The sequence below is a fragment of the Sparus aurata genome, chromosome 17 (genome assembly GCF_900880675.1).
Source record: "Sparus aurata chromosome 17, fSpaAur1.1, whole genome shotgun sequence".
NCBI lineage: Eukaryota > Metazoa > Chordata > Actinopteri > Spariformes > Sparidae > Sparus > Sparus aurata.
The window spans coordinates 26828590-26840228 of NC_044203.1; the positions used below are offsets into that span (position 1 = coordinate 26828590).

Here is an 11639-nt window from a genome sequence, read left to right on the forward strand (position 1 = left end):
CTTTGTTGAACTAAACCGTCATGGGCACACAAATTTCTTTTACTTCAGAAAAAAAAAACAAATTCAGAAGCTAAAACTTTTCAATATCTCTGAGTGGCTGTATGAATGTAAAGGATGTGACACTGACTGATGCACTCTGCTAAATGGATTTGCGTGATTGACGTCTGATGAAATCCTGCTGTCTACTAAAGTAAAAAGGCACTTTTGAGGATAAAAGTACACCGTCTGATGGGTCTGTGGGTGTGAAGGCCGCTTCTGAGTGGAGTCTTCAATTATTATTTTTTTCTTTTAACATTTACAATCTGACTCTTGATTTCACACTCCATTGAGAATCAATTATGAGTGAAAGCCTGGCACCTAAAAATAAAGACAGGAGTGTGTCTCAAATAGCTTCACATGCATTAATAAGACTATGTTACAGAAATCTTTTAATGTCGTCATGCCATGGCTGTACAATTCATCAAAAAAAACGGTGAAGAGCATTTACAGTGTTATTATATTACAGCGTTAATTTCCATCTTGTAAATACACTTTAACCTATGAAATGGAACAATGTTATTTTAACTGACCCATTTAGTGCCGGAGTGTCACTGTTTGACGGACATGCAGATAAAAAATACAAGGGATTTAATCCATATTTTGATAAAAAATAGTCTGAAGTACAGTCAATGCAATTTCTAACAAAAATAAAAACTCAAAAGATTGTATTCTCAATTTTAAAAATACAAAAAGATTTTATTTTTATACCAAAAAGAAATAAATCCCATTTTCTATAGCTCACCTTGATCTATATTTCTGAATAAATTAGTATTGTCTAGAAACTCAGTAAGGCAGAGAATATGGAAATTAAGATAAGAAGTCATCAGAACAATAACAAGGGTTTAACGCTCGGCGTTCCTGAGTTGAAGTCTTTCCCGGGATAGAGGAATTCTTCCACAAGAGCTCGGAGAGGATTCGTCTTTTCTGAGGAAGCGCCCGGGTCAAAGCTGGTTTGTGCGTTTCAGCATGTGTTGCAGAGTGTGGAGGGTTCAAGGGTCACTGCTCCCCCGAGTCCTCTGACAGTCCATATTTGTTCTCCAGCACATCAACCGTAGAAGACAGGGCACTGAAAAACAGAAGTCATTTCTTGTTTAATGTACCGAGTCTCCATTAGAGGGAATGTGGGAGGTTTGGGTGAAACAGTGAAGTAAATGTGTTATACTCGACAATAAATGATGCAAAAAATACTTTTAGTTGCTTTCTATGATCGGTTTTTACATATTCAGCAACATACTTGTCAATTTCACACGAACAGGCAGTGATCAAATGAGTGCGATGTCCGTCTGCGATCTTTGACTTATTTTTATGGAAAATATTTCTGCAAATCGAACAGCTGTTACAGCATCTTCAGGCTTTTATTTTGAAAAAAAAATTCACTCTGGCGCTGTTGTTGCAGTAGATGCAGCGTGGCGTCGATTTCTGGACGAGGTGGGGATGAGGCTGAGATCAACTGACACTGATGTAGGCATGCATGCTTTAACATAAAGACAATAAGGATTTAGTCTCTAGGAAAGAAGAACGCCATCTCACCAGTTTGGCAACAGTTTGGGTTTAATGCAGGAGAAACTGGCGAGCCGAGGGATTTGAATGAGGTTACATGTTGTCTTTAGCAAAAGCAAACACTGTCCGTTGTGACTGTTTGGGCGCGGTTAGTATCATGATATTACATTTTGTATCATCACATTTTTTTTGTTCATGAAATTTCACGGATGGGAAAAAAAGAAACTTAGGCCCTGTCCACACCAGACCAGGTTATTTTGCAACTGAGGTTTTGTTGAATAAAATTCCGCGTCCACACGAGTGGTGTAATAAAAATACGCAACCGTAAAATCCGCCACCAAGTGATGCAATATACGTGTAATACATATGCCACAGCAATAGGTGGGGATGTAAGGTAAAACGGGAAGGCTGTTTTAACCAATCAAAATAGTTTAAAACCGGAAAGGGGAAGTGTGGCAAATACCAAAACACAAACAACAATGGCGACTCGCAAGGTTGCATCGTTTGTTTGCTAGCAAGAGGAGCAGTCTCTGTCGTTGCTCATCCAGGTGCCGCCGTTGTTGCATTAGGTTGAGCAGCTGGACATGACAGCCGAACACAGCTGACAGCAGGCCAATAAACAACAACTTTGTCACGTCCATATGAGCCAAGTTATCAAACGAAGCTAGTTAACCTCTAACCGCCTTCTAACTGTCGTTACTCTGTGTTTACATTGCTGCGCCTGCAATATTTACAGAGGCACACGCTCAGCTCTGACGTAAGCAATGGAAATATTCACGGTTGTCATATCCACACGCAACCGCTGAAACCCGAATCGGCCGAAAACCTCACCCTAAACTCCGGTTTCAAACGACCACGGTTTCAGTGTTCCAAAAGCACGGTGGCATGTGGATAGACCGGGAACATAACTTCACGGTTGCAAAATTAACCAGGCTGGTGTGAACAGCTTAGTAGAAAGATGATCTGATTATTTTTTTTCCCCCACTTTTTTTCCCCACCAAAAAATGGTCTTTTACAGATGGAAAAAATCTTAAGGAACTCAAAGATTATCTGATCAAAACTTATTTTTCCACCAGTTCTCAAGTCATAAACACAAGAAAGAAAACAATGTTAATGTCTGTGATGTGAGATTTGAAAAAGACTTCAAAACGTTTTAACACATTTAAACACACATAGCACAAATCGACAGCAGACTCAAAACTATTTAGCAGGGGTCAACCGATATGGCTTTTTCAGGGCTGATACCGATTATTAAACAATCAGGGAGACTAAAAAAGCCAAAGCCAATTTGATTTTTTTGCACATTTTTAAAAATGTGTTTATTTTAATCGGCAACCTGACAGAAAAATTTACTGAGAATCAGAAAATTCTGAATATTGGCTCTGGGCGATTAAACAGGTCTACCCCAAGTATTCACTGTTTATTTGGTCACTTTTTCACCATAAACACACAACATACTAAGAATCAGCAAATATGGATCTGGTACACCTTCACATGATGCGCCATGATATAGTTTTCAGATCAGCATCACACTACATCCTTGAGTGTGGGGCTATTTTGTCACATGGTGGTATAATGTGACCTTTATCACATTCATTTAAAACATGATAAAGGTAATTGAAAAAAGCATTTAAATAATCTGTTAAAATTTTAGCATTCCTTTACATAATTTTGTGGATATTAATTGAAGATATGATTTAATTTACAGAGAAAACTAAAGCACATGTAACTCTCAAGTCAAAACCTAACTGGGTCCAAATAACAGCACAAACTCACCAGCCGGGTCTGATGATGCGGTATTTGCCGAGCACTGACAGGTCCACCACTGTTGATCCGAGGCGGTTCTTGCTCCCTATAGGTCCGCCGTCCACCACCACTGCAAGTTTGGGCCAGAGCTCCTCAAACTCCTTCAAAACGAAAAACACGGCAAAATCAAAGATTAAAAAAAATATTTTGCAAACTTGACTGGACAAAGAGAGAAAACAAAGAAATCTGCTGGGAAAAACGGTCTGAAAATGAATAATGAATCCCTCACGTGTACGGCCACGGTGCTGGTGTACGAGCTGATGTTGGCGCTGGTGAGTGCGAGCGGCTCCCCGCACATCTGGCAGAGGCGTCTCATGAAGGCGTGGTCTGGGATGCGTACGCCTACGAGCTGAGCGGCACAGAGAGGAGTAAACCAAATGTGATTGACATCCGTTAAATAACATTGTTTCACATTTTTATTTTCTGGAGTGGACTTACTGAAGTGAAGGGGTTGAGATCTGCGTTCAGTACTTCGGATCGTTCGAACACAAGCGTGACGGGACCGGGCAGCAGGTCAGCTAACAGCGCCTCCTCCACCGGCACCTTACAGTACCTGGAGACAAGATTACGTTGAGCCAGTCATTTTTAACATTTGACATATTTAACCTGTTACTATCTGTGTTTCATCCAGGATGTAGACCTTTAATTGTCTGCTTTCATTTGCGACTCGCTTACAAAATGCCTTGAGCTAAAATATAATTACCTAACAAATTAATGAATGAATGCTGCTCATTTCTGTGACAGCAGGTGTTCCTGTCACTTAAAGTGTAAAGTGTGTCTCGGTGTGAAGATGTCTCCTCTCTGCATGTGACTCTTCTGTGTGTGACTAATATCATCTGCAGGGGTGGGACGTATCTGAGAACATTTACTCAAGTACAAATATTAGGCACTAAATTATCAGTACATAATGTTCACTGTGGGTCAGGATTGAAATCTGTCCTCTTGTTCTGTAGCAGCAGCAAAAGCACTTACTTATAGATATCCCGGATTTCTCCCACGCAGATGGCCAGCGGCTTCTGTGCGTTCCGTCCTTTGATGTCGTAGGTTTTGCCGATGGCCTCGGAGTTCTGGGCGAGAGACGCCAGGCCGTAGATAGTGTCTGTGGGCACAGCGACCACATGGCCCTCCTTCAGAGCCTTCACCGTGCAACTCATGATTTCCGCATCTGCAGGTCAAGAGACGACACGGAGCGGTCGATGAGGAGTTACTGACCACAAAGCGCATGTGATAAACCAAATATGAAGGGGTTAAAGAACACGGGTGCAGAACAGGTGAAGTCGCAGATTGTAAATTGATTTGTGGGGCAGAAAGAGAAACTAGCGTTGATCTAGAATGGCGCTCTGCTGATTCGTGCGTAGCACAGCTACTGAGTGGCATCATGGGAAGTGTATGATTCAGACATCTTGGGGCTTAACCTAAGGAACCTAAAAAAGAAGGCAGGGTCATTGCGTCACCGAATCTTGCTTTGGGGCCAGACTGCGGTGCCGCGTGGAGAAACACACCAAAACCCAACATCCTGTATTTATGTGATGAAGACACACTTCCAGAAAATGACAAAACGCACTTCAGAAAGTAGATCAACAACTGATTTTTCAAACTATACAACCCTACTTGTAAATGTTTACGCTCCTAATGTGGATGATGTAACATTTTTCGAACGAGTGTTCTCCCTGCTCCCAGATCTTAATACATATTCTCTCATACTCGGTGGCAACTTTAATTGTTGGCTTGACCCGATTTTGGACCGATCCTCTACGAACCCTGGCACAGCGAGTAGGTCAGCCCGTTTCTTTCAGGCTTTTCTTTCTCACTATGGTGTCTGCGATGTGTGGCGCTCTTTACACCCATGCGACAGAGAATACTCTTTTTTCCACACGTTCATCACACATCCTCGAGGACTGATTATTTTTTCATTGACAATCAGTTAATTCCCCTGGTTCATTCATTGCTCATCAGAGCATTATCACCTCTGGCCACGCTCCTATTGTCCTAACCATGTCCCTTCCTGGCCAGCCACAAAGAGACAGACATTGGCGATTTAATTCAACTTTGCTGTCGGACGATAATTTTGTTAAATTCATGGATGAGGAGATAGCCTTTTTTCTCACTACTAATGTGTCTTCAGACATATCTAGTCTAATTGTATGGGATTCCCTTAAGGCTTATCTCCGGGAACAGATAATATCTTACACTGCGCAAGTGAGGCGAAAATCCTATAAGGAGCGATCAGACCTTGCCCAACAAATCAAAGAGATCGATAAACATGTTCGGACTAAGTCTCCAGATCTTTACAAAAAGCGATTGGAACTCAAGACTAAATTTGACCTGCTCACCACTCATTCATTTGAACAATCACTCTTGAAAAGTAGCACTATGTTTTATATACATGGAGACAAATCAGACAAATTATTAGCCAACCAACTTAAAGGCTCCAAGGCTAAACAACATATTTCTAAGATCTGGTTACCAAAGGGCCATATAACTACGGATCACTTACAAATTAATGAAGCATTCAGGGACTTCTACACCCAGCTTAACACCTCGGAATCTCGGGCTGATTGTGATGAGATTTCAGATTTTTTTAAATGATCTCAGTATTCCCAGTCTTTCACCAGATTTAAAGGAAGAGATTGGAAGAGCCTATATCCCAGGCAGAAATAGCACTAGCCATTTCCTCAATGCAGTCGGGTAAGTGTCCAGGTCCTGACGGCTTCCCGGCAGAATTTTTAAAGAAGTTTTTCTTGCTGCTTTCCCCATTGTTAGGTTCAGTTCTCTCAGAATCTTGCAGAAAAGGTTCCCTCCCTCCTTCATTTACTGAGGCCTGTATTACGCTTATAGCTAAAAAAGGTAAAGACCCAACGGAATGCGCTTCCTACAGGCCCATCTCCCTCCTAAACACTGACGCTAACATTTTAGCCAAGGTCCTAGCCCACAGGTTAAAAAATGCCCTTCCCACAATCATATCCAAAGACCAAACCGGCTCTGTTAAAGGCAGGCAGTGCTACTTCAACATAAGACGACTGTTAAATATGATCTACTCCGCCTCTGAAGATGTCCCCGAATGCGTCGTTTCTCTCGATGCAGAGAAAGCATTCGATCGCGTTGAATGGGTCTACCTATTTGCTGCTGAACAAGTTCAGTTTTGGTCCAAACTTTACTTCATGGATTAAACTACTCTATTTGGACCCCACAGCCTCAATTCGTAATAACTCCCAACAGTCAAGACCCTTTAATTTACACTGTGGAACCCATCAAGGGTGCCCTTTCAGTCCCATGCTTTTCAACATGGCTGTTGAACCACTTGCCACAGCACTCCGCTCTTGCAAGACTGTATCTGGTATCTGGAGAGGTGACATTGAGCATAAAGTCTCACTTTATGCTGACGACCTTTTGCCCCTCATCTCTTATCCGACGGCCTCTTTACCCTCTGTTCTGTCGCTGCTTAGTCAGTTCGGTAAACTTTCAGGCTATAAATTGAATCTCAATAAAAGTGAGCTCTTCCCCATCAACAATGAGGCATGTGCCTTAGATCTTACCAGTTTGCCTTTTAAAATTGAGAACAACAAATTTTCCTATTTGGTCATATCCGTGACAAGGAAGCACAAAGATCTTTTCCAAGAGAATCTTATCACATTGTTAAATCAAACTAAACAAACCCTAACACAGTGGTCGCCCATGTCGATGTCTCTTGTAGGTCGCATCAACTCAGTCAAAATGAACATTCTACCCAAATTTCTGTACCTTTTCCAGGAATTTACCACTCTTTACACTTGGATCCTTTTTTTCAGCTTCTCGATTCAGTTATTTCTTTATACTTATGGCGGGGTAAACGACCATGTTTGAACAAGATTCACCCATTGACTGCTCTGTTTGGGATCATGGAAGGGGAGAAAAAGTTAACTATAGCAAAACATCGCACTTTATCTTTTGCCTCCCTTCTGGCTCGACGAGGTGAAAGGATGCTCTCCCTCCCACTCATACACAATGGCTGGAAGACATCATGTCCTTCTTGAAACGAGAAAAAATCAGATACTCACTTCAGCAATCAAATAAGAAGTTCCAGAAAATGTGGGGTCCCTTCCTAAAAGCATTCCAGACTCTGTAAAGGCTTGGCCCTTGAGTACAACTCAACTAGGCTGCACACCTCTTACTCACTCCTAGCGCAGGCTTTTGGTTTAACAGTGATCTTATGCTATGGCTAGTACTCTGGCAGTGACAGGGGAGGGATTGTTTTGTACACTGTTCGATTTCTCTCTTTTTTTTTTGGATTATTGCACATCTCATTGGTGCATGCTGTATTTGTTATACCATACTCATTTCATGTCTCTGTAATGGCTATAACGCACTGCACATTTGATATATTAAGAAAACTTCAAAAAAAAAAGATCTTGAATTAAACAACTGATTTTTCTCCCCAAATGACTGACAGGGCCGATGATACTGGGATCGAACGAGGCAGATCCGACTGATTTCTGCAGGTGAGGCTTCACACACGGCAAATGGCGAGGCAAACAGGAGCCTATCCCATACAAATTTGAGGAAAGTAACAATCATAGCGGGCTCACACTCCATTATCCAAGCATCCAAGTTTCGTAGAAATCTGTTCAGTAGTTTTTGTGTAATCCTATCGACAAACAGCCTTTTTCACCAGGTAAGGACCATGGAAAGATGGAAAGAAAGGATATTTTGTGGCCAACATAAACTTGGTCTTAAATTATTTTCTACTGATCACTTGTATACTAAAACACTAGTTGTGCTACTTCATGCATCTACAGCAGAGGGAACACACTCCCTCCACAGCGACACTCATCGCCTCGCTGTGGGTCACCTACCCGTCACTTCGCAGTCCAAGGATTTGCATGCAGAACACAAATAAAGTGGGGTGATAAATATGATAAATATTGATTGTTCCTGCAACCCGACGGTATGCTTGAAGTAGCTGCATTAAAATAATGCTTACACATTAATGCATTAGTGATGTATCGCTCTGTAAGGAGCCACTGTCACAACAGATCCGTAGTTCATCAGGTCATTCACTTCCAATGCACGAGCACATCTGCTGTCATCTGTCTGTACATTTATAGAAGCTAACACTTTGAAAAGAGTCGAGTATTTTACATTCATTTTATAAACATATTATAGCTTAAATTCATTTCTTAACTAAAGGTGCACTGTGTCATTTTGGGGAAGACATTTTTTACTGAAATTCTTACTTTTTTTTATGCCTAAACAAACTAAATAAACAAACTATTCAGTTTATTCGGTCGTGATAACAAATAAACAAACTGACTCTCAAGGACAACACAGTTTCAAACTGTTTTACTTTGTTTATATGTGGCGGACCCTGCCACCTTTCTAGCTTCAAACAGTGTTCTGGGGACCCTGTTTTCCTCTGAAAAACAGCTTGTTAATTAAGTTAAAGATAACTCCTCAGTTTAAAGGGGCCCTATGTCGTTTTGGAGAAGAAATGCCAACTCAGAATGGTAATATTTACAATATTAATGAGGTAATAATACAAACGTTTCCCATTAGTGAATAAACAAGCTGTTCTCGGAGGAAGACAAGGTCCCCAGAACAGTCAGTGCGTTTACATGACACTCAAGAAAACCGAATTACTGGGGTAGCCCGACTATGATCGGATTTTTAAGATGCATGTATACAACTTAGTCTGACAAAAATCGTACCGGATTTCCCATAGTTGAATTAAAACACCTAGATTATTCGATTGATAGTCGCATTACTCCTGCATGTATACATTCCATCAGATTGGATCGGATTTACTTCGGAGCCGGAAGTAGAAGGACGGCGACGGCAGCATCTTTCCTCTGAAATCACCGTAAGAAAGAGCGCCATTGTGCATCTTGTTTGTGTAATTATCATGTACACCATATACGAAATGTACAAAGATGTAGCTTCGTCTCGCACTTCGTACGCCATCTTTCTCGAATGCCGATGCAGTTTGTTGTTGCTGGTGACGTAATAGGACAGCCGGAGGTGGCTCTATTGCCACTAGTTGAAATGGGTACAGCGCCACCTATCGTACCGGGGTAGGTATGACATGCTTCGGCCAATAATGCGATTTTCTCACCGGCATGTATACTCGGACAACTGCAGTTGTCTGATTGAGTAGCATAATCTAACTATGGCTGTAATCCGACTAAACTGTGCATGTAAACGTGCTGACTGTTCGAAGCTAGACGGTGGCAGGGTCCGCCACATATAAACAAAGAAAAACAGGTGGTTCTCCTCGAAGGTCAGTCTTTCTTACTACATAGTGCACCTTTAAAGGACAACAGTTTCATACCGTTTCACTTTGTTTATTTGTGGCAGACCCTGCCACCTTTCAGGGGATCTTACTTTCCTATGAGAACAGCTCGTTTATTCAGTTATGGGAATAATACATTTGAATATATACACCTTTGAATATTACAGGTAAAGCTTTATTGTCCAGTTTTTTCAGTGACTTTAACAAACATACACTACCAAAGCCCTTTAGCTGATCCAATCTACTGTAAACCTCGGTCTCTTGGGCCTTAATGCTTTGTGTTACTGTCCAACATCATTGGCCTGTGACTGAAGTTCAGCAGGGTGTGGGCCGGTCCATCAGACATGACAGGGAGAACAGGAATCTGATGCAACACACTGGCCACGTCTAACGCAAATATTAACTCATTAAAAGCTGAAAACCAATCAAAGTCATTAGGTATTTTGATTTGTGACCCACGTGCAGTTGACTGACTAACCTGTGAGGCTCTCCTGGTTGACGGACGGCCCATTGGAGGTCGGCGGCAGCAAACGCAGCACTTTGGTCTTCAGCTCTTTACACATGTCTGTTCCAAGTCGACGAGCTACAGCTGAACCGTGAGCTGCTCTGGATTTCACTAATCCTACAGCGATGCTACCGACGGACGTCATAAAATCACATCTACAGCCATGAATGGGTCAGTTCACAGCCGGGGAGAGCATGTTGTCGCCGCCTGCCCGATGAAATAACACGTTTTCCGGGTTACGCCCCCAAACACTGACGCTGACTTTCTTAAAGGGCCAGCAGCAACTAAAAACGCTGCAAAGACTGTGAGACTTTACCCACATTTTAATTTTTAAATTCACTTTATATATTTACAATAATCCCTGGCATGTTTGTTTTTTCACACTGTTTCATATTTTTTGTTTGTGTTGGACTACGTTTGAAATATTGTAGCGTCCCGTCCGTGACCGCTGTGCGGACAATGGACTCGTGAGCTTTTGGTCTTATAACGTGCATTTATTGTCACAACTCTTATTGATTACTGTTGGCCGTAATCACGCCATACAACACAACTCCTGTCTCTCGCGCCTCCTTCAACCGGAACCAAAACATAACCACGCCAATCTTCTGACGTCACTTCCTGCTCCTCACCAACAACATGAACATTCAGAGCCTTTCATAAAACATTTAACGCATATAACAGAACACATTTACCAGGTCGCTACAATATTATTTCTTATTATCTTCCATTGTTTATTTAAACTTTGTTTGCATGTACAGTTGATTTCACTGCTGTTTCCTTTGATTGTAATAATAAAGAAGTTTTTAAAATACAAATACTTCTGATTTAAACACAGAATTGTTTGGACATGACTATGTGATGTTTGTTTCTTCATTACTCCACTAAGATAAAAAATGAATAATTCTAATAAATTGCCCTTTTGTGGCTGCACAATAGTCTTTTTTATTTTATTTCTAAAGAAGCGTCCTTAATCTGGGAACATTTCTGTAGGCTATTGTTTGTTTTTGGTTTTTAACGATATAACATTTAAATATTCTTGATGAAATGAGAATAAAAGATTAAATAAATACAACAGTTTTTAACAATCTATTACTCAATCAAACACATTTAACACTCTCAATACAGCCTATTTAAATCATATAAGATAATTGTCTGAACTGGCTACCCAATAGTTTTAGAATTTTTTAAATATTTTTTTCCTTTTTCAGAAAATCAGTCTGAGGTTTGCTCCTTAAGTGCGCTATATGTTGTGTTTTTTAATTTAACTTCAAATATTTATTTTTTTTGGGGGGGGGGGGATATGTCTGCCGCTAGGATCTTCTGGCCTTTCCCTTTACATATTGTGCAACTGGCATATAATTGCAATTTATTTACCCTGTCTGCCTTCCTCATCACCCATTAATTGGTAAATGTAAATCACCTGTGAGCCCCTCCTTAAAAACATAGAAGGCAGACATAATGTGGGAGTCCAGAGGCTACAGGACAAATAAAATGTCTGCGGTCACGTCCTCCAACACAGGTAAC

General features: G+C 41.1%; 1 protein-coding gene across 1 annotated transcript; it reads right to left on the reverse strand.

The window, feature by feature from the left end:
• Nucleotides 1-410: 410 nt before the first annotated feature.
• yrdc (yrdC N(6)-threonylcarbamoyltransferase domain containing) lies at nt 411-10379 on the reverse strand. Its single transcript, XM_030394181.1, has 6 exons — nt 10089-10379; nt 4318-4510; nt 3784-3898; nt 3575-3694; nt 3316-3446; nt 411-1105 (listed from the first exon to the last, which is right to left on the reverse strand). The coding sequence occupies exons 1-6, from the start codon at nt 10258-10260 to the stop codon at nt 1036-1038; spliced, it is 801 nt and encodes a 266-aa protein (XP_030250041.1). The 5' UTR covers nt 10261-10379; the 3' UTR covers nt 411-1035.
• Between the last annotated feature and the right edge of the window lie 1260 nt (nt 10380-11639).